The sequence below is a fragment of the Phodopus roborovskii genome, unplaced genomic scaffold (genome assembly GCF_943737965.1).
Source record: "Phodopus roborovskii unplaced genomic scaffold, PHOROB, whole genome shotgun sequence".
NCBI lineage: Eukaryota > Metazoa > Chordata > Mammalia > Rodentia > Cricetidae > Phodopus > Phodopus roborovskii.
This window is the reverse complement of record NW_026125295.1, coordinates 17,387,176-17,412,722: the sequence shown is the minus strand read 5'-3', so window position 1 is coordinate 17,412,722 and position 25,547 is coordinate 17,387,176. Positions and strand designations below refer to the sequence as shown.

The 25,547-nt window shown below is 43.2% G+C and overlaps 1 protein-coding gene across 3 annotated transcripts in view; it reads right to left on the bottom strand.

Moving 5' to 3' along the window:
- Positions 1–11,754, bottom strand: part of Acp3 (acid phosphatase 3) — a 37,459-nt gene extending 25,705 nt beyond the window's left edge. For 2 of the 3 annotated variants that reach the window (XM_051205891.1, XM_051205882.1), the window contains exons 1-2: positions 11,583–11,754; positions 3–98 (exon numbers count right to left, since the gene is read on the bottom strand). In XM_051205891.1, coding sequence (XP_051061848.1) covers positions 3–98; positions 11,583–11,717 — 231 coding nt within the window. In that variant the 5' untranslated portion in view covers positions 11,718–11,754. The remainder of the gene's footprint in view (positions 1–2; positions 99–11,582) is intronic. The other variant, XM_051205873.1, reaches the window with a different exon arrangement.
- Between the last annotated feature and the right edge of the window lie 13,793 nt (positions 11,755–25,547).

Here is a 25,547-nt window from a genome sequence, read left to right as displayed (position 1 = left end):
ACCTGGGTGAGTTGGCCAAATCCTTGTGGCCATGAGGATTCCTTAATGGGGTCGTTAGGAAAGGTATCGATGGGACTTCGGTCTCCGTGCCGAAACACCTAAAAAAAGGTGTGGGACAACAACATTACAAAGTTCTCTTGAGTATTTTGCCTCTACCTGTCATAATAGAATGTCTTAAACCATGGCTGCCACCTTGTTGGTCCACTGGAATCACCTGGAGAGCTCTAGAAAATTCTAATGACAAAGTGTCCCATCCCTTAGTTTTGTTACTTGGGCTTATAACCAAAAGTATCATTCTTCTAAAATTCTGTACAAATAAAACTCAGGTGAAGAACCACCAACATTGTCTTGTGCTTGAGGTAATCATAACAGTCAAAATGACTGGCCATTGGAAAGCAAAGGATATATGCATGGAGACAGAGTCATGTGTCCTAGGTGATAGACAGATGCATATGCACACAAACTCACTTGTTGCAGACAGGCCAATTAGAAATATTCTTCTCTTAATTACTGTGACAGCAACAATGCTCTTAAAATTTCACATGCAATATAAAACTGGTTTTGAAATGACACGCTCATTTTTGGACACTTTGGTTTAGTAATTAGTTAGTTTTATGAGGTTGGGGGCACATGAGGAGATTAGAAAAGCCAGATTTCAGCACTTTAATAACACACTTTTGGATCTGTATACATACCATGCTATTCTGACTGTACATTTGATTTTTTAAAAAGGCATTTGGACTTCTGAAATCTTGGTACTTTGACTCTAAAATAGTAGCATGTCAGGCCAAACTCAATGTTATTTTATAATTAAAGCATAAGGAAAGAAAAGCAATCAAGAAGGACAAGGTGAGGTTTTACGTGGATGTAGAAAGTATTTAATAGCACACAGGATGGTTGCATAACACTTCATTTAATCTGAGATCATCTTTGTCACTTGGATTACCTACTGAGAGACCCTCCACTGTAAGTAAGCAAGGATACTGTGTTTTCTGAACACCTACCAAACAGTTTAGTAAACATGGAGGAAGGAACACCCCCAAACTCGAGTCACTTTTAGGAAGGAATTCCAGAGTAGCAAGGAAGGCCTCCAAGACCCATGCTATGACTCTGGTGTCTGAACAAAGTGCTTCTTTGCTGCCCTAAACCAGTAGGAAATTGAAAGCTCAGCAAGACAGCCTACATAGCACCGAGGGGAACAGCGAGTGGTAAGAGGCCCTTGGGGGCAGGTAAAGAAATAGAGCTCTGCTGTGTCCCTTTCTGGCAGGAAGAACAGCTGCTGGTGCCAGTCTGCAGGAGCAACGAGGTCATGAGTGGGAGCCACCCATGCTAGCCATTAGTGACTCTGTTTCCATTATCAGGTGCATGCTAGTTAGACTGCTTGGATCCCCAATCACCGTGCAGCAAACCTTCCCAGATCTGAGGAATGAGAACTCTGACATGGCTTTCACAGATTACTAGCCTCACATTGATTTTTTTTCAATTTAGCACTGTACATTCTCAGAGGTGGATACTTCTCCACTATAGGAGCTGTCTTGTGTACTGTTTAGCAGGCCCTTGGCCTCTTGCTCAATAACTGCCCATAGTATTTCCTTGTTATACAATTGCAAAGACCTTACCACTGAGTTAGACAAAGAGAAATCACATAATGAGCATTCTATTGAAACAATGAACAACCAACCCTTCCTACCAGAGCACAATGCTTCCTCCCAGCATCCAACTACAACAATATTTTCTTCATGCTCTTTCCATACTTACTCTACCTTGAGAGGTTGCTAAGTACTTCTCATGTTTAATCCTCTCACCCAGTTCTGCAACTTAGTCACTATCATTATACATTTCACAGCTCATCTTAGTTAAGTGATGAGTCCAAATCCTCAAGCAGGTAAGAGGTAGAACTAACCAGGCATTGGCCATGTGTCTTTCATTACACTGTCTTTGTGTGTGTGTGTTTGTGTGTGTTGCACAAGAAGAATCCAAAACCTTGTTATAAAAGAAGTTTCTAAGGCACCATAATCTATGTGCAGTATTTAAATAATAAAGCTGAGGCACAATAAACAAACAAATAAAAAGTGTGACTTCCTTAGCAGAGCAATGCCCTACAATTGGCAATCACCTGTAATCACAGCACCCAGCTACATAGTGAGTTCCAGGACAGCCAGGGCTATGTAGAGAGGCCTTGTCTCAAACAAACAAACAAACAAACCTAAAACAAACCAACAATTCCCTCAAAGACCCAAAGCAACATCAAAACAGCCAAATGTAGTGTTGAATACTATATAATGAGTTAGAGGCCAGCCTGGAATATGAGACCTTATTCAAATAAACAAAACAACACACACACACACACACACACACAAATAAAATGAAACAATAAATACATTTAATAAGGAGCAGACTCTGAAGTTAACCCTGACTATACTCAGGAATAATTGTATTCTCACATGATACAGCAGATTTTAAATGTTGCTAAGTTAGTGGCTGAAACATAGCATGAACTTTTGTGAGAAGTGTCCCACAAAAACATAAATATCTTTGTTGCAGTGAGGAACTTCAAACTGCATGGTGCGCGCGTGTGTGTGTTCATGTCTACATGCATGTGTCAATGCCCGTGTGCCTGGTAACATTCACTGATCTCAGAGTTTCTCAACTTAGCAAGGACTATGTCTAGGCATTCTTAAGTCTACAGTGCAACAGTCTCCCAACCCTACTACATTATTGCTTCTGGCCCCAGTCAAAAGCTTTAGAAAACTAAAAATGCATTATTAAAGGTGAGGAGTTTCCACAGAGCTAGAGATGGTTGCAGCAGGAAGAGATCTGAGACCTTGAGGACTCTCAATCACTTACTCTATGCTTAAAAGACCCCTTTCCCCTGCTATCTCTTGTGATCATTTGTTTTAGAAAGGGTCTCCCTTGTCATACCCTGATCTAATCCAGGATGGTTTGAATTTGCAATGATCCTCCTGCTTCAGCCTCCCAAACACTGGGATTGCAGCGGGCATGAACCATACCTGAATTTCCTGGCCTCTTTTACTATGTTAATCCTAACAACTCATGAGCATGGGAACTCTTCCTATCTTCTGATATCCTCTCCAGTTTCTTTCTTCAAGGACTTGAAATTTTTATCATGCAAATCTTTCACTTGTTTGATTAGAGTTACTCGATACTTTATATTATGTGTGGCTATTATGAAGGGAGTCACTTCCCTGATTTCTTTCTCAGCTTGTATGTCATTTATATATAGAAGGGCTACTGATTGTTTTGAGTTAATCTTGTATGCAACCACTTCATTGGAAGTGTTTATTATTATTTTGGTTGTTTATGTATACTATCATATCATCTACAAATAATGACACTTTTTAATAAGGAATGGGTGAACCCACTGCCAGCTCCTAAGGTCAGTCTGTATGCAGTTAGAATTTAACTTACAACCTTATCAGTCTTAGAAATATCATGTTTTACTGCTCTTTGCAAAGATTCAAAGTCCTTATAAGAGCTCTTCCCTGCAAACCCTACCTGATCAGGTTCCTCCTTCACCTCAATGTCCTTAGCTTACATTCTTGCTAAATGTGCTTAGCCAGGGGAGCCTCCTGCTGGTCTGGTCCCACTGCCTCTCTTTGTCCAGGACTTTGTCTGCTTTGAATGTCTAACGTCTGCTGCTTCTCTGGACACACACACACACCCACTCTCGTTATTTAGGGTTGCCAGAGGAAGAGGGGAGGAGGGGAGGAGCCTTTCTCATTAAGTAACCCTTGCACAATCTCAACCTTTTCTTACTGTTTTGTTTCTGTTTCTAATTTCTGGTTGTGTCCATTAGTGATTATATATATATATATATATATATATATATATATATATATATATATATATCCTGGTTCCTTCTCTTACATACTAGCTTGTTTTCTCATCACTGTAACAAATGCCTGACTGTAACACTCAAGAGAAAGAAGGAAGGTTTGACTTTGGCTTTTGATTTGAATATGATCTGTCATGGCAAGGAGGGCATGGTATTGGGAATGTGAAGCAGATGGTAGCTTGACATATGTTGTCAAGATTGTAGAGAGGGAGGGGAATGCTGGTGGTCAGTCAGATTCCCCCACCCCCCTTTTTTTTTTAAACCCTCCCTTTTTATCCAGTCTAGGACCATGGGCCCTAGGATGGACCTACTGGCATTCAGTTAAATCTCTCGAGAAATACTCTCAGACATGCCCAAGGAGTGTCCCTAGGTGATGCCAGAGCTAGTTAAGTTGATAATGGGGATCATTATTGCAACTTCCTAGGAAGTACTTGGAAGCAGAATCCCTGTGAAAATGGCCACTGTCTAGAATACAATAACACGCAAAAGGCCTGTACGGATGAGCAAATGGACCCTGGATTGAGTCTCTTTCCCCCAGGCTGGTGAAAACATCTTTCCAGCCATCTGGTTTCACAAGAGCTTTTGATTTGCATTGTCATGTGGCAATGAGCTATGCTGTGCAATCCTATTTTCTTTCTTCCTCCCCTGCCCTCAACTTCCCCTTATTTTTGGTGCCAATTTCTGCCTTTGAATTGGAATAGTGAGTCCTACCTTGAACTATGCTGGAGTTTAACAAACCGCCACGTTGTCCTTTCCGGTTTAGAATTCAAGACAATATAAAAACTTTGGATTTGGATGTCTTTGGATCCCAACTCCAGTGCTCACACTCACAGACAAGTGTTTTAACCACTGAGTCATTTCCCCAGTCCTACTTTCTCCTTTTAAGGAACTTAGAAATAAATCCATTGGCAGATATTTAGAACATAAGACAGGTTGGACAGAAATGATTCCTGTAGACTGACGCCATAACAGGTGAGAGAGAGAGAGGGCTAGCTGTGGAAGAATTGGTATATTGGCATGCAGCTACATCTGCACTGGTCATGAGGAAGATGTGAGAGGTCTGAGCAAGATCTTTCTCCAGGGCCCAGGAAGAGCACGAAGTCGACAGGAAAGAGAAGTGGCGGAAAACGGGTATTGCATAGAATGCAAGCTGTAAACAGAAAGTTCTGGTACTCTGATTATCTAGCGCATGTTTCAGATCCCAGCTTCTCAACCACTACCCCAGTTGCCCTGAGAAACTGCCTGAACTCAAAACATTTTGCATGTCTCAATTTATCTTTCCAGGCAGCTAGAAAATCATTTTTGAGTAGTCAAGAGCAACACAAGAGTTACATGTGTAGTAGTATGCGTGAGCACAGGATGCATTCAGGCCACAATCTTTCTTATTTTGTTTGTTACTAGTGTTATTCATGCCCACAACTGTCCTGTAGGCTTCCTTTCCTTCTGAAAGAAGTTTGTAGCATCCAGGGCATTACCTGTTGAGCAAAGGAAAACCACTCCTGTCTTTCAATAAACACCTCTATTAATATCTAATCATCTCCCACAGTGTGCATTTACCCAAGAGCCATATTGCTTTTGTTTTGGGGTTTGAGCCACTCTACAATCTTGACATTGTCTAGATTGGCAATCTAAAATGTGTTGAGCCAAATATGGTCTCCTTAATGAGTTTGCTGCTCTGAAAAATTTCAAAATGTGTAGACAGACAAGTGGGAAGAAGTTCCTGAGCTTTCAAGCTTAGACTGACTTCATGCCTGGCCAGTACCAGCTCTCAGGATCACTGGCTTCCAGCACACACGCCTGCAGAACCTGCTGGTTGCCAGAGATATCTGCTGCTCCTGGGTGTTCATGACTAGGCAGCCACACTGTGGGGGAGAAAAAGCAGAAGGCTGTTTGTGAGTAAAAGAACCTTCTTGTCTTCTCCAGTAGGGTCATTTTATGTAGTGGCTCACTTTACAATCCAAGCCACAGGTTCTAGATAAGCTTCCAGAAAAGGATTTATTGAATCCCAAGCCATTAAAGACAAGGTCTAGATCTAAACAAAATAATATAAAACACATCCACAACAGCAGGAACATTGACTCTCATATAACACTAAGATCATATTATATGTCTTTTAGGTAATTTTGGAGATTCAATATGAAAAGTCAAGTGCCTGGCATCTGATCAATGATTAAACCTATTACTTACACTTGAAATTCTATTTCAGTTGAAGTAAAGAACATGGCAAGGAGGTCTTGCAAAATCTATGCCTGCAGCTAAAGGCATTGTCTAAACATGAACAGTAAAGATAAAGGCAAGTCAAAGATCTCTTCCAACAAAGGCCACGAAGAAGCAGAATGGACCAGTATACTGAGTAGAACAGTATTCCGAATCACTCACCAGTACCTGCTTCTCTTGTGTTTATTGGGCCAAAGCCTGAAGCTAGGAAGAAAACGGACTGAACTTAAAAGGTGTGTAAATACTTACTCCATCCATTTGAGAATAAAAAGAATGAACTGGTCACGTGAATGGTTGGCATATGGAGACTAGCACTTGTCACAATGGTCCCTGTACTCACCAAAGAGGTATAAGCGCTTTTCATGCATTTCCTTCAGCCTCGTAACAACTCCAGGAGGCGTTCGTTATTAGCCCCATTTCCAGCGATGACTCACAGACTGGTTATGTGGCTCATGTGGAGCTACACAGCTAGCACCAGGTTGAGCTGGCGTTACAAACCCAAGTGGTCTGAGTCTCGAGCCCACACTTCTCGCTACAATGCTCTATTGTATGGTGCTGTCCAGAACTGTGTAAATTATTTCCTAACACTCTCTACATATTCCACCTCCAGGGCATCCACATCTCTCCAGTAACCCAATTTAGAAACCATAGGGTCCGCTATTCACCATTTCTTGTAACATTTATATCCAACCCACTGGACTCTGTTTCACAATTTATGACATCACCTCTGCCTTCCAATTCTACTGTATTCTGATCTCATCAGATCTCCACAGTGCTTTTTTTTTTTTTTTTTTAAATCTGAACTGTGGTGTGATAGGCCCTGTCTGCTTTCACCCCTAGCCTCTCTCCACAGAGCACACCAGATGCACAGAACTGAATGTCTCCAAGGGGGAAAAATAAGTTGGGGTTAATAGGGGGGGAAGACATATATGCAAATGAGTTGTGGTTGGTCTAGGATGGTAGGAGAGCTGTTAACCATCTAACATCTGCCTCCTCTCTTTGTTCCTATTTAATTAACAAGTTAATAATGAAGGGTCCTCTCAAATCTTGAGGGTATTGTGGTAAGCAGCATAAGCTGGTCACAACAGACAACTATGGTATAGTTCTAAAAAGAGGAGATAGCTTGAAGAGTTTAACTCATAGAGACAGAAAGTAGAACAGTGACTTCCAGATGTCTAACTTTCTGACACTACAATGAGATACTGTCATCTGTAAACTAAATTGCAAAATAAATTTAGGCGAATTTACAATTTTGTATTGGGACAAATTCATAGATATTCTTGGTCAGAGGCTGCCCATGAGCTGAAGGTTGGACAGGCCTGGACGGGGAGGGCAAACTGAGGAGCTACTATGTAATGGGTATGCAGTTTCAGTTTTGAAAAAAAGTTCCAGAGATTCACGGTGATGGTGGAAGCCTGTGACTATACTTACACCATTGAAGCCTACTCTTAAGATGGTTAAGACAGCAAACTTTAAAACTAACTAGAAATCATCTACAATTAAACTAAAAAATTGGAAACCTTCCATGTTAGATGGTGACTCTGTTATGGAATCTTCCTTCACACTGTATGAAGATGTGTCATTGTGATTTGTTTAATAAGAAGCCGAATGGCCACTAGATAGGCAAGAAGAGGTTAAGGTGGGACTTCTGGGGACGGAGAGCTCCAGGAAGAAGAAAGGAGTAGCCAGTGGATGCAGACAGACATTCAGGAGGAGAAGTAAAAGTCACATGACAAACACAAGAGGAATAGAAATGGGTCAATTTAAGTTATAAGAGCTAACAGGACAAGCCTAAACTGTCATCCAGACTTTCATAATAAATAATAAGTCTCCATGCCATTTTTCGTGAGTTGGTGCCCAAAGAAAAATCTGCCCACATGACTTCCAGCAGCACTTAATGTTGGCCCCATTCACACTTCCATACCTAGATCATGTCACTTGATCCTGAAGATGACCTGTGAAGGTGGAAACCTAGCCACAGTTGTGATCCTTGACTTTAAGTTCAGGGAACTTGAAACTCAGTTGTTTTCATTAAGTGGCCTGTCTCTGCTCCCAGACCTGATTAACAATGGTGGAATTGAGTTAATTAAAAAAAAAATTCTAGGCTTTTCTAGGTATCATTTTCAACTTCTATTCTAACAAAAGGCATTAGAAAATTAATTATGGGATTGACTGCTAACCCCCAAGGAGCAGGAGTGGAGAAGAAAGGGTGGTCCTGGGAATAAGCCAAGGCTAGAATGGTGAGAAGGTCCAACCTTGATTGTGCATGAGGCTTGGAGGCTCTTTGAGCCAAGAATATACTGTGACCCAGGTAAGACTGAGGAAATAAGGTCAGCCTTGAAGAATAAAAGGAGGTGACCTATGGTGAGTCAGCATCCCTTTCTTTATAAACAGCTGGAAGAGCAACACAGAGTCTTCGTCTGTCTGAGATCACCTGACTTGTGGTTTTTCTCTGGCTGAAAGGAGAGATGCTTTTACAATGGCATCTTCTCTTTCTGGTGGAACAACATGATGCCTGAGATTATTATAAAAAGAAAGGCAAGTGAGCATGTGTGGGAAATGAGTAGGTACATGGGAGAAGCAAGATTGACCCTGGGTGATAATTACCAAGGCTGGCTAGTGTATCCACAAGACTCAGCATACTTGCTCTCCTCTCTACAATGTTAAAAATACCAATTCTCTACAGACAGTCTGGGGAGGTGGATGCCAGAGTTATCCTAAGAAGCAGTTTACTAAGTAGGTTCCTTCCTTGAAATCAATAGTGTTTGTTAAAGATGCACTTCATTCAACAGTTTAAACAGACCCTTCCAACACATCTAAACCTGTATTAGACTTAGCTTCTTTTTCATCCAGCTGTTAATAAGTGGGCAAACCACAATTCCATGGGAAATACTTTTGTAAGTTTGTTTTACAAGATCGTGTAAATTAGCCGGGCAGTGGTGGTTCACATCTTTAGTCCCAGCACTTGGGAGGCAGAGACAGGTGACTCTCTAAGTTCAAGGCCAGCCTGGTCTACAAAACAAGTTCCAGAATAGCCAGGGCGACATAGAAACATAAGATCATGTAGGGTTGGTGAACGGTTAAATAGGTAAAAATGATTGCTGTTCAAACCTGATGCCTTGACTTCAATCCCTGGAACTCAGTGTTGGAAGGAGAGATCAACTCCCCAAAACTGTCCTCTGACTTAATACATATGGTCCATGGTGTGTCTGTGTGTCTCTGTGTGTCTGGTGTAACAGTGGGCTGAGGATATTCTCCTTCTTGGCTGCTTGCCTGGTACGTATGAGGCTTTGGATTCATGCATGAGACCTTGGGCTCAGCCCCCAGCACCGTGAAAATAAACAAATAAATAAATAAAAACAAAACATGGTAACTGATTGTTCACCAGCAAGAACAAGAACCAAGGACAGTCTTCTCTTTTTGTCACAAATAGCTTTTCAGAATTGAGGATTTATTTTTCTTGAACATGGAGGAAAAATAAGGAGGCCATCAACAGCCTCTGAATCAGGGTAATTAATGTTACACACTGTGCTATCATCTCAGATCAGCTCCAGGTTCTGGGCTATACACATTCAACAGAGATAGCTGGACTCTAGTGATCAGAGGCATGGTGAAGGGCATCACACATATGGATTGTTTTTCTACCAGTATGACCGTCACCAAGTTTCCCAACCTCACTCACTTGTATCTTCATCTTGAAAGTAAGAACAAGTTCATGGGGGTTTTTTGGTTTGCTTTTGTTGGTTATTTTTATTTATTTATTTAGAGACAGGATCTCATGGAGGGCAGGCTGGTCTCGCACTAGTTTTTAAGGTGACCTTGAAATTCTGATCCTGCTGCCTCCACCTCCTGAGTAATGGGGTTACTAGGTTTTGGGTATGTACTACTTGGAACTCACAGAGATCCTTCCAAGCGCTGGGATTAAATGCATGTGTCGACACACCAGACTCATCATTCTCCTATTTGTTCTCTTAATAAACTTAACGAGGATTTCTCTGAATGTTTGATCTAACCAAATGGCTTCTACAATCCATAAAAGGAAGAAAATGGCATTTTCTGGCTCATATCATCGGAGAGTAGTAGTTTGGTTAGAGGCCAAGGAAGATATATTAAGTTGCCATTATTTAACATTTATCGAAGGAAACCACTATAGGAAAAATAGTTAATGTTTGCTTTATGCAGTACTAGTTAAGTTTTGCATTGTAGGAGGGCAACCTTTGTAGCTTGGTTTTCCATTAAGGAAGAATGAACTGGCAGTCACTGAACGTATTTTAATTGAGAGTGGAGGGGCAGAAAGGATGGAGAGGAAGCCCACAACCACCTGACAGGCCAGCTACCTGGGCCATGGGTGGAACTCGGACAGCTGCCACTGCAGGCAGCTAGCTGGGGCCTCAGAGAAGATGGCCAATCAGCCAGGTGCTTCCAAGCACAGTGTGATAGGACCAACAGAATCCTGCACAATTCCACTCATCTAATGACCACACTGGCAAGGAGCTCATGCATATAAGGGAAAGAATCGCTCACATGGGTGTCACGCAGAAGGTCCAGGGTGTTAGGTTGCTCTATCACCACAGAAGCCCGGCAGCTGACGAATGGTTTTCAGGAAGACAATGGTGTTTCCTTGGTTTTTGCCTCTCAGGTTCCTGACTCAAAACCAGTGGTGATCTACCCGACTAAGAATCGTGATTTATGTACCATTAAAGATTTTTTTCTGTAGAAAGAGTGGAACACCTCACACTGCAGGAGAGGGAACATGTGTAAGTGTTAAGTAAGAGGTGTCCTTTCTCTAAATCATGAAAATAGCTTTAGGGTATTCTTGCAGAAGGAAAACATGCTTATGTTATGAATTATCCAACTTTCATTATATAGAATAAAAATGTAGATAGTGATGGGGGTGTGAAATAAAAGAGAGGGAGAGAGAGGGGGGGGGCCCTTTAACTTTGAACATATGTTTCCAACACTCAGCTGTATATATTTTCCCCCCTGATACCAGGAAGCACACTTTCATGGCTTATCACAGTGACCATATGTAGAGAACATCATGTTAGTGATCAACTAAATCAGTTTATCTGAAATTCTGTGTTCAGTTTCTCTTTTGTGCTACCCAATATCCACAACAAATATATGCTCCGATGTCGTGATAAACATAAGGAATGACTTAGCTTCAGAAAGGGACTGTTCCTTGATTTGAAAACAAATGATCATTAAATGGGAAGAAGCCAGGTTAGCTCCTGCCTGGCATATGAACAGGGATAGCTATGGCTTCCCCTTGTCAGTCCAAAGGGATCGGACCAGAGGGCAGCTGTAAAGTAAAGAAACAGTGCCAGACGGCGAATGTGAATGAGAATGCTGTCTTTACTAAAGCAAGCTTGCATGAGTATTCACTTTCGAGTCTGAGCAAACGTCTGTCTGGTCTCGGGCCGATAACAGAAAGGAAACGTGAAAGGTGACATTTGGTTTTGCTGACTCTCTGGTAACAGGAAGAAAACAACGAGAAAAGAGTACTTACCAATGTCACAAACTTCAGTTCCTTGGCTTGGCCTGGGTCCAAGCGGAGAAAAAGCAAGAGCAGGCAGCCAAGGCCAAAGCTTACTGTCCTGGTCAGGTGCAAAGGGACAGCTCTCATGGCGGGAGAGAGCTGCATCTGGCAGCTGTAGGAGGTGCTACCCTCCAGAAGCCTCCTGGAGGGAAGTGCCTATTTAATCAAGAGGTTGACAGGAAGGCGGAGCCACATTCTTCCCTAGTAGGATTTCGAGATGGGTGGGGCAGGGCTTGGCATGCAAATAATACCAGGTCTTGTGTGTGTGTGTGTGTGTGTGTGTGTGTGTGTGTGTGTGTGTGTGTGTGTGTGTTCCAGATCCCAGCCTCTTCTACTTCAATTAGGACCCCGAGGCCCAGAGCAGGCACAGTTGGGACAGCTCAAGGCCTCCACTCTGGCCTAGCCTTCTGCTTGGCTCTCCCACAGCTGGTGGTGATGCTGTCCTGGCTTGGTGGACGCTGCTTGGGAAGAAATTCTCCCTGCCTCTGGAAGGCTTAGGCTTCTGTTCTTAGTGTTTCAGGGAGCCTCAGTTGTGGGCATGTATTGACATGGCGAGGCTCACTCTCCTGCCAAATATGGTGTCTAGTCTTAAACTCTCGTGCAGTCAATAAGGTGTTTTACAGTGGCAGGAAAGTGAGGATGGAGATATGTTAAAGATTTCTCTTCATGCCTTAAGACATTTGGGGTCATTTGTGGCAATGCAAAGTTGGGTTTGGAGGCCCCTTTTAGAAAGACTACACACAAATAATAACAAACAGTTGCCAACTGAGCCCACCAATAACTTGAACAAACTCTTTGGGTCAGAGATCAAAAACAAATAGCAACAAAGGAGCCAGCAACATGACAATTGATTGGGAAGAGGGGGTTAGCAGGCGTTGGAGGAGAGTGTGACAGGCATAGAGGTGAATACATTTCCTACATGTCACAGTGAAATCCATTATGATGGATAACTAACATATGCCACTAACACACACTAAAACAATGAAACAAACAAACAAAACCCAGGAAGCCCACACTGCTTTGCTTTATTGACAGTCATCATCTTTGGTTATGAACCTTGCAGGAGACACACCCTTGACTCTCTAGCCATGACCTCACCGGGACTCTAAGGAAGGAAATGCTATGCAGTAGGGAAATTTGGCTTTTTGTTTTTTTTTTCCCCTAGCCTGTCAGTCTCATCACTGGCTGAAACAACACCTGCTGAAGAGGTAAGAACCTGCAGGTGAGGTGGAGTGATTGGCCTGCTGTGATGTTACCGCCCCTAGGATAGAGGAAGAACAATGGTTTGCCGCAACATCCTCAGCATTTCATTAAATTTACCAGGACACCGGGTTGCATTGCCATGTGGTCTCAGGAAGCCCTGGAAGGTGGTGTGTGGGTGAGCTGTGGTTCTTCTGGCATGGGGAAGTGAGGAGTGTGTGTGTGTGTGTGTGTGTGTGTGTGTGTGTGTGTGTGTGTGTGTGTTGGGATTTAAAGGGATATGTGCTCTTCTCTTTGCTGCTTGCATTCTCTACCCAATAGTTCCACTGTGATTTTCACCCAGTGAGAACCTGAGAAGATGGGTGTAAGGCAAAGGGGATGGAGATGGAGACTGCTAGGCATCGTGGTTTGCAATGTCCTCCATAAATTCACGTGTTTTGACACACAGTTTTCAGAACGTTGTGAATCCCTGGGGAGGGGGAGCCTAGCGTCAAGAAGGGGTTACTAGGGCCAAGGCTTGAGGGTTTATAGCCGGGCACCACTTGCAGCTCACTCTCTGCTTCCTGTTCTATCAAGATGTAAAGAGCCTTAGCTGTACGTTCCTGCCATGATGGAGTTGCCTGCCACAGTGATGGACTGCATCTCCTTACAAGCCCAATCAAGCCTCTCCTCTCTTGGGTTACTTCCTGTCAGGTAACTGGTCACAAGAAGAAGAAAAGAAACCAGTACATCCAGAACAGGGCAGACATGAATTGCAGTAGCAATCCCTGTGGTGTCCACCTGGTAACACAAAGGAATCTCCACCAGCTACAGTTCACATAGACTTAGTCAGCTCCCACCTCCAAACTCGTGCTGGATCCCCGATTCTGCCGAGTATCCCGAGTTCTCAGGTTCTGCCTCATTTTTCCTTCTGTCTCCTTTATTGTTCCATGGGCCATGCTTGGAACTACTGTAGTTATGGCCTTTGCCTTTCCTGAAAAAGCTGTGGTTCGATAAGCTACCTCCTTCCTGGACTGTGAAAGCATTTCTGATCCTTGCTGTCTCTGGTATCCCCATTGGGTTTTTCTATCCCTCCCAAATGGTAACATTTCAGGAAACATTAAATATTAGCTCTTTTGTCAAAAACTGCAAAACTTCCATTTACCGCAAGGGATACAAGTGTGTTTATCTTCCCCACCTTGTAAAAACTTGGTGCAAATGTTTAGCCCCGAAGCCCAGGCAGGTAAGGCTTTTGTTTACGTAAGGCCCTGTTGCTTTCCCAAACTTAAGTGCCCCCTCCTGCTTTCCTTCCTTTCCTTCACACAGGTTCTTTTAACAATGAGGCAATGGGGGAAGACAGTGAGGCTGAGCCAGTCAATGGGGAAAGGGCAGTCATCATCTGAGGCACAATAAAAACCAAGCTAAGCTAACATCCTGTCCCCCATGGGTTTGCTCTTCCACTTTCATGATTAGCGCATGCTTCTCCTCACGGGAACACTGTTGCCTGCTCCAGACACTTTAATTGGAGCAGCGTTTTCTTTCTTTGTGGCCCCGAACTTAGTCCTAACAACATCAAGGCTTTCTTAGAGACAGAACTGGGGGAAGGCTGCTTGGGTAGAAACATCTCCAGCGCAGTTTCTGTTGACTTAGGTAGATGGCTTGTGTTTCCCTTCCATCTTAGTTGTTATTACATCTTAGACTTTGCTCACCAAGTATAAGGAGAGAAGGATTACAATTAAGCACTCGGAGGGCTGGAGTGGTGGCTCAGTGTTGAGTGATTGCTGCTCTTTCAGAGGATCTCAGTTCTGTTCCCAGCATCCATGTCAGGGGTCCCATAATCTCTTGAAACTGCAGCTTCAGAGGTTCTGATACCCATTTCCGGCTTCCACAGTTATTCACACACACACACACACACACACACAGTAATAATAAAAATAATAATAACATAATAATAATAGGGCCAGAGAGATGGCTCAGTGGTAAAATATATATTTTGCTCTTGCAAAACACCCAAGTTCAGTTTCCAGCACTCAACACCTTCTCTAGGGGGATCCTACATTACTGGTTTTCAAAGGTGCCTTCTCCTACATGCATAAATCTGTACAGGTACACATATTCATATTTAAAAACTAAAAAAAACCCATTTAAATGATTATACATGTAGTCTTATAAATCCTGAATACTATGAACTTGAGCCAGAAAGAACCTCAAGTAAAACAAAAAACCAAAGCAAACACAGGTTAGACTCTTGTGTGACGACCCTGGAAAGAACTTGGGCTGATCAGGGTACAGTAATATGAATGACATTTTCCTGAAAGAAGCTGCACCTTCACAGGCTGAGTTAGGACTTCACTGACGTGTAGAAGTTGGACCGTTGGAGGTTCAGAGCAGGATTATCTTGGTTCATCTTTAGCCGCTTTAACAATTACCTAGGTTCCCACCTCTGTATGTAAAGTTACATTCCTGTGACTGTCAGGTAAGTCCTTGGAATGTATAAATGGACCCTCATATCCACCGTCAGAGAGCATCAGATGCCTAAAGTAGAAGCCACCCTGCCCTAACCGCCCACCTCTTCGTCCCACCAGTGTATCTAAAAAGTGTCCTGATGGATGGCTTTCTTCACTGTGTGTCTCTAAAGTTTCATGAATCTGTTACTCTGTTGGACTGAAATTTGGGGTATCCTAAAGCTGTTCCAGGCCATGGTCACTCATATTTGACTCCGGAATAAACCATCTTTTATCCTTTTTGAGGTGAGAGCTGTTTTTAGTTTTGCTTTGTTTTGTCTTATACGTGAGGCTTGTAAAAACATTATATGCTTTTATACGAGCTAAGGCTAGCGATAGTTTCCCATGATTAGAATGCAGACCAGTCTGGACCATGTGCTCCATCCTTTTGCTTATCCCTGTCACATGTGAGTGCCGCCCTCTGGCTAATGCAGCGATAAGAAGTCCCATCATTGGAACAGGTTGGGGCTTTTGGAAAGTATGTGCTCAGATAGAGATTTGCATACAGGATCTCATTAAGGTGGGGGCACTTATCAACTTGAAGAGGGGGAAGAAAAATAAGCAGGTCTGGGCAGAGGGAGAAGTTGGACTGCAATGCCATGTTAATGAAAGTCAAGCTGAACCTGCTGGTTGACTTGATGACCTTTGGAGTTGTCATGAATTGGGGTAAAGGAGCAAAGATTCTTTTTACCTCTGAACTAGCCAGGTTTCAGTGGGGTCCTGACAGGAAGGGTAGCCGAGGTAAGGTGAAGGTAGCTCCTCTGAGAGGCTGACCTCAGATAGGGTGGGAGTTGAGTGAGGTGAAATGTTTTCTTAAGACATGAAGAGGATGGGCTGAGAGAATGATGCAGTGAGTAAAAGTGATTAAGGCCAAGCCTCACAACCTGGGTTCAATTCCCAGAACCCACATGATAGAAGAAGAGAAACAACCTTTGCAAGCTGTCCTCTGGCCTCCACACATGAACTGTGGCATGGGTGTGGGTACACACAAAAATCAAATGAGCAAATAAAACTAACAAATATGGAAAAGATCTGAGAGGAATGAACTTAGTATGTGCTAGGCATTTGGGTGATGTAACACGAATCTATGGCAATGAATGAGAACTCATAGGAAACACTTCTGTGGTCCTAGGTAGATCACGGGCCAGAAAAGCTCCAAATGAACTGCTGATGAGGAGATGGGTTGGGGCTGGGACTTAGCTCTGTTCACCAGGTGGGAATGCTGCCTAACCCATCTGGATGCCGATAGTCCTCACAATTACGTTATTGGACTCCTAGCACCTGACGGACTTTCAGCCAACTATAGTATTGATTAGTCAACTGGGATTATAAAGGTAAATTATTACATCTGCACCGTGGTCTAAAGTGAGCTCCCCTCAGTCAACATTTAGAAAAAGGTGGGTTTAAAATAAGTGCTCTGCCTTTAATCTAGCTGCATGCATGAGTCCATGCGAGTGTATGAGAGGCAGTATATGTGTGTTTGAGCGTGAGTATGAATGTGGGTGTGTTTGAGTGATGATATATGTCTTTCCTCTTGCCTATGACATAGCATATATTTGTATAGTTTAGTGTTCTAAAATGTGCCCACACGTGACGTCATTAAAGTAAACTGCGTATACCTCAGGGAGCTCATTACACAGGCAAAAACTTTCAAAGAAAAGAAACTAGTAAAACTTGTATTATGTATATTTAACTTTAAAGAGGGGGTACCAGTGGAAATTTGTTTTATAGTAGATTGTTTAAATTTGGTATTTTTTTTTTTTTTTTTGGCCACAAGAGGAAGTAATACACGTTATAGTATGGATGAACCTTGAAATATCTAAAAGTAGCCACAAAACCCACATACTGCTTCATTCTACTTACATTAAATGTGTCAAATGGGAAACTCTTAAGAGACAGCAGGTAGATTAGTTTTTGCCTGGGGAAGGGAGGTATGTGTCAGATCCTGGGGTGGCAGCCAAAAGGTATGTGGTCTCTTGGGCCTTGTGACAATTTTCTGATGCTTGCCCAACTGAGAAGCTACTAAAACCACTGAACTGTTGATTTTAAATGAATAAATTGTATAACATTGTCATATGTGACAATAAAATGCCTATGAAAATAATTTATGTATTTATGAAAATAATTTACTGTATAGCCAGTATTCTACTACTTAATATAAAGATAACAGAAGGAGCGTTCATCAACAAATAAACATATCTAATAGAGATTTAACGTTGTTAGAAATCGTGATTAAGTTGGAAAAAGAATGATCTGTGTAGGTACATGGAAACCTAGGCTGTTAAGGTTGTCTATTGCTTTGAAGCAAATAAACACAAATTTGGTGACTAAAATGAACTGTAATTGTCACCTGACATTGTTCCTGGGCCAAGAGTCCAAGGGTGACTTAAAAAGGGCTTTACTCAAGGCCTCTTACAGGGCTTCAATTCAGGGTCAGCCAGGCCTGTAGTCATCTCCCAGGTCATGTGGCTGTATGTAGGTGGGATTCAGTTCCTTCCTTGCTTTCTGGGTCCCTTAGTGGTGGTCTTTTCAGTAATTCTTAAACTTGATAATATGCAAAAATCACCTGGAAAGGTTACTAAAACGGGTTCCTGGTTGTCCCAGGAATTCCAAGATGATAAGAGACGGTAAGTTCAGATGACTAGCTAGCTGCAAGGACATGGTGGTACCTAAGACAAAATGAAAAAGTGTCAGCACCGTCTAGCCTGTCTTCACTTAAAATGGACGCCCACTTCTCGTGGCTTGTTTAAAACTGACTTTAAGAAGTTCAGTCAGTGGACAACTTGCAGGAACCGGTTCTCTCCTCCCACTAGGGAGTACCAGGGATTGAACTCAGGTTTTCAGGCTTGGTGGCAGGGGTCTTTGCCCACTGAGCCATCTCACCTACTGTAAACTTCCTACCCCCATTAATTCATTTTTTTTTATATTCAAGGTCAGTTCATTTGTTTGTTCCTCATAAAGACTTATTTTTTACTGGACTCAGGCTTAGCAGTAGAAGCTCTCAGTGAGGACAGCCTACGTCACTTGGTGATCTGTTCCTAGTGTTGTTTATCTTTGGCTTCCTTCATTCTTTTAGCCAAGAGTTTAGCATATTCTGAAGCCTCCTTGTTTTTCTTAGTGCATTGTTTCCTCAGAGAAATGTGTAGGTGTATGTGTTGCTGGCCATGTGGAGTAACAAGATGCTGACTCATGGGTGCTTTGATCCCAGGGTTCTTGCCTTCTTGGTTTAAGGGCTTTCTGACACCGTATTAGTGGACATCATCTTCTCTGAAGAGATTGAAAAGCTTTCAGATTCTGCTGGTTCTTTTGAGCCCCCAAACTGTTGAGGCGCAGTGGTGTCTGTCTGTCCGGGAGTATCCTTCTGTTCTTAAAAGGTTGAGAAAACTCAGATTGGCATCCACAATGCACTCAGACACAGACTTACACTCAACAGCAGGTGCACTCTGCCATGTCTCGAGATGCTTTGTTTCAAGGGAAAACCTTGTTTGTCATCCCCACCACTGATTCTGACCACATAACCCTTCCACTCTTCACCCAGAGCACCAGAAGCTACTCTGGGTGGCCTTGTGCTTCTCATAGAAAGTACTACATTAAAAGTACATTTACAGGCATCACCCACTTCAATGAGCTTCTCATAGCTGGTGGCTGGGGAGGAGATACTCAGCTTCATCTTGACATGGCTGGCTGCCATAAGAAAGAGGACCCATTCATTTTTTTTTAACGTTTCATTAAAACAATCATGTTGACATCAGAGTTTTTCGACATCCCCTGAATTTGGTGCCCAGAATGAATGGCTCATTTACCTCCCTGATTCCCAGCCATGACTCAAGGGTTTGGGAGACTAGGGATAGCTAGCTACTTCTGTTTCCTCTTGACATGCAACATTTTAACTTTTCCTGATTTCTCTTAACAAGAAAATGCTGGCTTGGGTGAGATAAAGCAGACCTTAGATAATTGCTCTGAGGCTCCTAGATGGAAGGGAACCATCTGCTTTGATCTCTGATGCTGAACAAAGCTGTGAGTCTAAGTTGGCCCCTGGACTTAGCCTACAGATAGCTGTCCTCATAATTTTCTGTTTTGTAACAAAAGTGTTCAAGTACATTCTAAATCTTACCTTTATACCCACAGATAAATGTAGCTACCACCTCCCATCAAAGAAGCCTCTCTCTATAGCAAATGGAGACCATTATAGAAAACCACTATCAGACGTAGTGAGATATTCACTTTGTCCGAACCTGTGGCACTGACCACACCCATTAGGGGTGGGGATGGGGTGGACCTTAACTGGGGGAACTAGGTCTGGAGAAGGGGCCCCTGAGCTCCCTCTCACTTGTAGTACGGGAACAGAAGGGCATCTGGAGGCATCTTTGGGGCTAGGAACCCTCTGGTGTTCATCTGTCTCTGTTGTAAGTTATTTCTCCCTGATTAAACATCTATTCAGCCTATTTGCTTTTCCTGATCCTTATTAAAGCACAATAACTGGACCCAGTGCAGAGATCAATGGATCATGGGAAACCGCCTGCATTTACAGGTCAGAGAACATTGGCAAAGAGTAGAAAAACAGCCAGAATACCAGGATCTTCTGGGGAAAGTCTTCTAAAAGTGGCTGTATAAACTAGCCTGGTGCAATGATAATATTAGTGGACAAGCTAATGGGGAAGGAAGGAATTCTCACTATGTCCCACCCCTAGACAAAGAATTCCAGGTAACTAATGGTTACTGGGAGGAGAATAAGCCTCTCCCAGGGATGAGCGCCCCCCCCCCCCCCCAGTTGGAGATCCAGTAGAAAGTGATCAGCCCAGAAACCACATGCACACAAACAACAAAAACTGACTAAGAAGATTGCAGCATTTATAAATTTGTGGATATTTGTATGTATATAAAACAACAATAATATAAGAAAAAGGAACTATCAGTTTCAGAGTGGGGGACATAAAATGAATTAGAAGGGAGACTTGGGAGAAGTGAGGGGAGGAGACGGAAGGGGGCAGTGATGTAGTTAAAAGTGTGTGGGAAAGAGTCTAGCCAACCTGAGGGAACAGAGATCATGGTGGCATCATCCATGGGTTTTGGAGACCTGGATGAGGTTCTGAAGCTCTGAAATTATTATGCAGGACAAACCGATCACTCACTTCTGGGTGATTTTGTGGAAGGTTGTAGAAACCTTTAGGCAATAGAGCTGGTGGAGGAAGAAGTGGGTCCCTGGAGGTGGCCCCCAATGATTTTATAGTTGGTGCCCATCTCCTGAGTTTTCCCTGTTTTGAGAATGAAGAGGCAATGTGACTGCTGCTGCATGCTCTGGCAGCCATGCCTTCCCTGTCATGATGGGCTGTCCTCTAGAACTGTGAGCCAATGTAAAACTGGCCTTACACTGCTGCTGGCCAGGTGTTTGGTCAAAGCCATGAGAAAATCGACTGATGGCTTCCTAGAAAAGACGGGATGAAGTGGGGAGGAGGATGTGGGTGAATGGAAGGATCTGGAGAAAAGAAATGGGAGTGGGTATAAATAATCAAAACACAATGTAGCTGTGTGTAAAATTCTCAAAGAATAAAAAATTAAAAATAAAAAATTAAAAAAGAAAGATTTTTTCAGCCATAAAGAGCACTTGTTGGTCTTACAGAGGACCCAGGTTCAGCTCTCAGGACCCACATAGTGGCTCACACCACCCGAAACTCTAGTTCCAGGGAATCCAGTGCCTTCTTCTGGCCCTGACAGACACTAAGCAGGAATGTGAAGCACACACAGACAGGCAAGAAAAATGCTCATACACATGAAATAAAGTGAGTTTTTAAAAATAATATATATATATATATTATATATATATATATAAAAGAAAAAAGAAAAGCAACTTAATACAGCAAACAGGAAAATTCTTGACTTTGTGTAACTTCACAAAAGGAAGGCAAAGGTCAGTGACAACCTGGGAGAAATTTCACCGGAGTCCTTATCACCCCTTCATTCTTCTTCGGTCTCACTTCTCCAGGTCTACACGCTTCTCAGGTAAACAACTAGGACTTGTCTGATCATGACAGAAGAAGAAAGCGCTCTTCCTCAACTAAAACCATGAGGGGAGATCCTTCATTTCTCTCCCTCTGTCTCCTGCCATGGAATGTTCCTTCCCTCATTCTCATTCATTCAAATGTTCACCGAGTGCTCACACGTGTCATGCACTGACCTAGGTGTTTGGAATGCCCAAGCAAGCCAAACAAACCCTGCATGAGCAACGGAGAACAAACCTGTCAGATAGAAGTACCGTGAGAACAATAACAAAAGGTGACCATGACAAGTCACAAGGTGAGTGACGCCATGATGTTGGACTACTTTAACTGAGTGGCCAGAGAGAGTTTCTGTGAGTTGGCATTTGAGGTCTGAGTGAACGAAGGTCATGAACCATCTGAAACAGAACATGCTAGATGAGTGTAAACCCTGAGTGAAGTTGTATCATCTGAGAGAAGAAAAACCATTGTGACTGGAGACTTGTGACCTTGGGAAGAAGCAGGAGGTATTGAGACTCAAAGTAGAAAGTATCAAACCACACAGGATCTTGCTTGCCATGGTGAGGAGTTTGCACTTAACCTGGATGCATTGGGAAGACAAATGGGGAATTTTAATCAAGGGAGTTATATGTGTTTAAGAGTCATTGTTGCTATTTACAGAGAAGATTAGGGAGGAGCAGAAAAGAGATCACAAATGGCTAGAAGGTTTTTACAGTGACCGGGGAGGCAGATGGTGGCAGTTGGGACTGAAGTAGACCCAAAGGAGATAAAAAGAAGTGCAAAGAACTGAAAAATATGTTTGGGGGGAGGAGCTGAGCAGTATTGAATATGAGATTTGAGAGAGAGGGTGACGCTCTAGGATCACTCCAAGGCCTTGGGCTTGAGAAACTTAAGAATAGCTGTGCTATTACTGAAGTCACATATCTGGGCCATGAATTTGAAGAATCCTCTCCATTTTCACATAGCAAGGAGTCCAAGACTAGACCATTAATATTCTAGGGTTAATTAAGTTTAATTTAGAGGCTCTAGCATGTCATAAAAAAAACTAACCTTTTTTTTTTTTTCCACTTTTAGAACAGTTCTGTTCATGGTCTCAAGATGGCCACCATCATTCTAGATTCGGCTCTACTCTCAGAGCACAGAAGCATCACTGCAGCACCCCAGTGAGCTGGAGCAAAAGCATCTGCAAAAAAAATTAATTTCTTTCTATGAAACTGATAAACCAATGAGGAAAACGTTTCTACTTTAAGAGTGGTGTCTTAGGTACCGTTCTATTGCTATGAAGAAACAACATGTCCAAGGCAACTCTTATCAAAGAAAGCACTTAATAGGGGGCTTGCTTATAGTTTCAGGGACTTAGTGGGCCAACGATCATCATTTTGGGGAGCATGGCAGCAGACAGGCAGGCATGGGATTGGAGAAGTGGCTGAGAGCTTTACATCCTGATCCACAGGCAGCAAGCCAAGGGGAAGAGAGAGATAGTGGGCCTGGCATTGGCTTTTGAAACCTCAAAGCCCACTCACAGTAAGGCTACACCTCCTCCAACCAGGCACTACCTCCTCATCCTTCTAATCCTTCTCAAACAGTTCACCAGCTGGGGGCTAAGCATGCAAATAAATATATGAGCCTATGGGGGGCACCACAAAGGGAAACCACTCTCAACAAAACACTCAATGCCCACCATTGGTATCCCAATGCGTGGGCAGTTTTTTCCGACCCTCTGGTGATATAAACTCGCAGTTAGGGTGTCTCCAACTGATGGAGGAAATTCCTCAATTGGCATTCCGTCTTCCAAGATGACTCTAGCTGTAGCCCTTTGACGGCACAATTATTGACAGAAGAACAATCAAACAGTGTTTGTTTGATTTGCTCCGGTATTCCAAACACCTAGGTCGGTGCATGGCGTGTGAGCACACGGTGAACATTTGAATGAATCAGAATGAGGGAAGGAATATGGGGCAGCAGGGACCACAGGGAGAGAAATGAAGGCTCTTCCCTGGGGGAAGTGAGCTCCAGCGGGCATCTCTCTCTGCTTTTTGACCACAGGGCACGGAGTCACCTCATGCTCTTGCCACGCCTCCAAGGGCTTTGGTGGAATAAATCCCTTTAAACTGTGAACACCGATAAACATTTCTTCCCTTAAGTCGCTTTCGTCACGGGGTCGGGAATGGTCACCAGGGCAGACGGGATCAGGAAAGAATGTGGCATAGAAGAGACGAGAAACACCTGACAGACGGGTCCTTCTCTGTTTCCACCCCTCCTCTACTAGCATCAAGTACAATGAAGCCGTGAAGAACAAAGCTTGGGTTGGAATGCTTCTGGATATCTGGTCCTATGGAGATTCCTGGAGAGTGGGGAGATGGACAAAGGCCTGCTAGCTCTGTTCATTCTCATCCCTTGTCCTGTGCATCTCTTCGTCTGGTCCTTTGTGATGTTTACAATAAACCAATAATGTCAGCAAGGTTCCCTGAGTTCTGCCTTCTGGAGCCACGTGATTGAAACCAAGAACAGGCGTGTTGAGATTCCAGTTTATAACCCAATCCCAGGGCTTGTAGTCAACTTCTGAAATGGGAGGAAGTCTTGGAGACTGAAACTCCAACCTAGAGGGTCTGACACTACCTACAGAGGGGGAATGTCAGAATTGAACTGGAGGATACCCAGCCGGTGCCCACTAAGAACAGATTGCATCTCTTAGCCAACTATGGCAGTCACAGTCTGCTTCGTGGTTGCTGCAAACCGGGAACAGCGGTTAGCTTTTTCCACTCCAGGTCTGCCAGCCCCCATGGCTGAGAGCCCGGTTCCTCAAGACTGTCCTGTACTGCAGATGCTGACCTGGGACTCCAGATTAGGATCCGTGCTTCTGACCAACCAGCTCTTACAGGGCTTCCCGCAGCCCTTTCCTTGGATCCAATTGATTTTGCTAGTATGGCTTAGAGAATGCGGGGAAATAGTTCTGTTTACCCATTTATTTTAAAAAGACATTAAGAAAAACAGTGAAAACAGCCGGCTGTGGGAGAGGCTAGGTGTGGTTGAACCGGCTTCTACGTCCCTTCTGGGTGCGCTAACCACTAGCTGCAGCTCAGCGGTTCTCCAAATTATGACTTTTTTTTTGTTGTTGTTGTTTCTGTTTCTGTTTTGTTTTGTTTAATGAAGCCTTCATTATATGGGTATGGTTGATTTCAGCACTAGCCATCTGAGATCAACCTGCTCTCCAGCCTGTCTCTGTTTTCCTGCAGGAATGGGATTTGACCATTACAACCTTCTGATAACGTTGCTTTTGTGGCATGTTCAACCCGCTCTGAAGCTATCTAGAAGCTTGCCAAGAGTTGCTTTCTTAGACATTGTGTATATTCTAGCAAAGTCCATGGATTTTTAAGGGCTTTCCATCAGGAAATACTTCCTTCAGGAAACCACAAAGGTTCTGTGTTAGCCATTGGGATCAGAGACCAAATATTAGGAAGATTTACCTAGTGCTGGGGAGCTTTGGCTCAAGATCTGAGGTCAGAGCTGGAAATAGTCCTTACTCTATCACAGAGCAGGGCTGTTGTGCCCATGTGTAAGTAGCTCCAGTAAGTAACTCCACAGACACAGATAGAAACAACTGGATGCAGAACAGCCGGAATGTTTCCCTCTGTTTTTCTGCTTTATTCACTGAGCACAGCTTTCCCAGAGTACCCCACTCTCTCTCATATTTAACTAGCATCACTAGACAAATCACTAGGAGGCTGGAGGGTCAGTAGTAGCCTCTAATAGATAGGCATTCACTTACCACGATTGATCTTTAGGAGCTGAGGAGGCGCCTGCAGAGGCTGTGATTGTCCAGTGCCAGCACAAAATGTAACAAATGTACTGTCTTTCTCTTCCTCTTCCTGTCCTCCTTTTTTCTCCTTCTTTCTTTGCCCCCCCCCCCTTCTTTCTGACTTTTCCAGACAGGGATTTACTCTGTATCTCCTACTCTTCTTTTTTGTTTGTTTGTTGTTGCTGATTTATTTATTTGAGACTTGGCCTCTTCTGGAGCTCTCTCTGTAGACCAGGATGGCCTCTGCTTCCCGAGTGCTGGGATTAAAGGCATGGGCCACCACCGCCCGGCTCTCCCACTATTTTTGAACTCATCATGAGCCTCTTGCTTCAACCTCCCGAGTGCTGAGATTGAATGCTTGAGCCACCACATCCAGCTAAACTTTATGTTTTTATCAAGAAAAAAAAATGAAATAATTCAGGGACATAATATGTATGTCAGACACAGGTGACAAAGC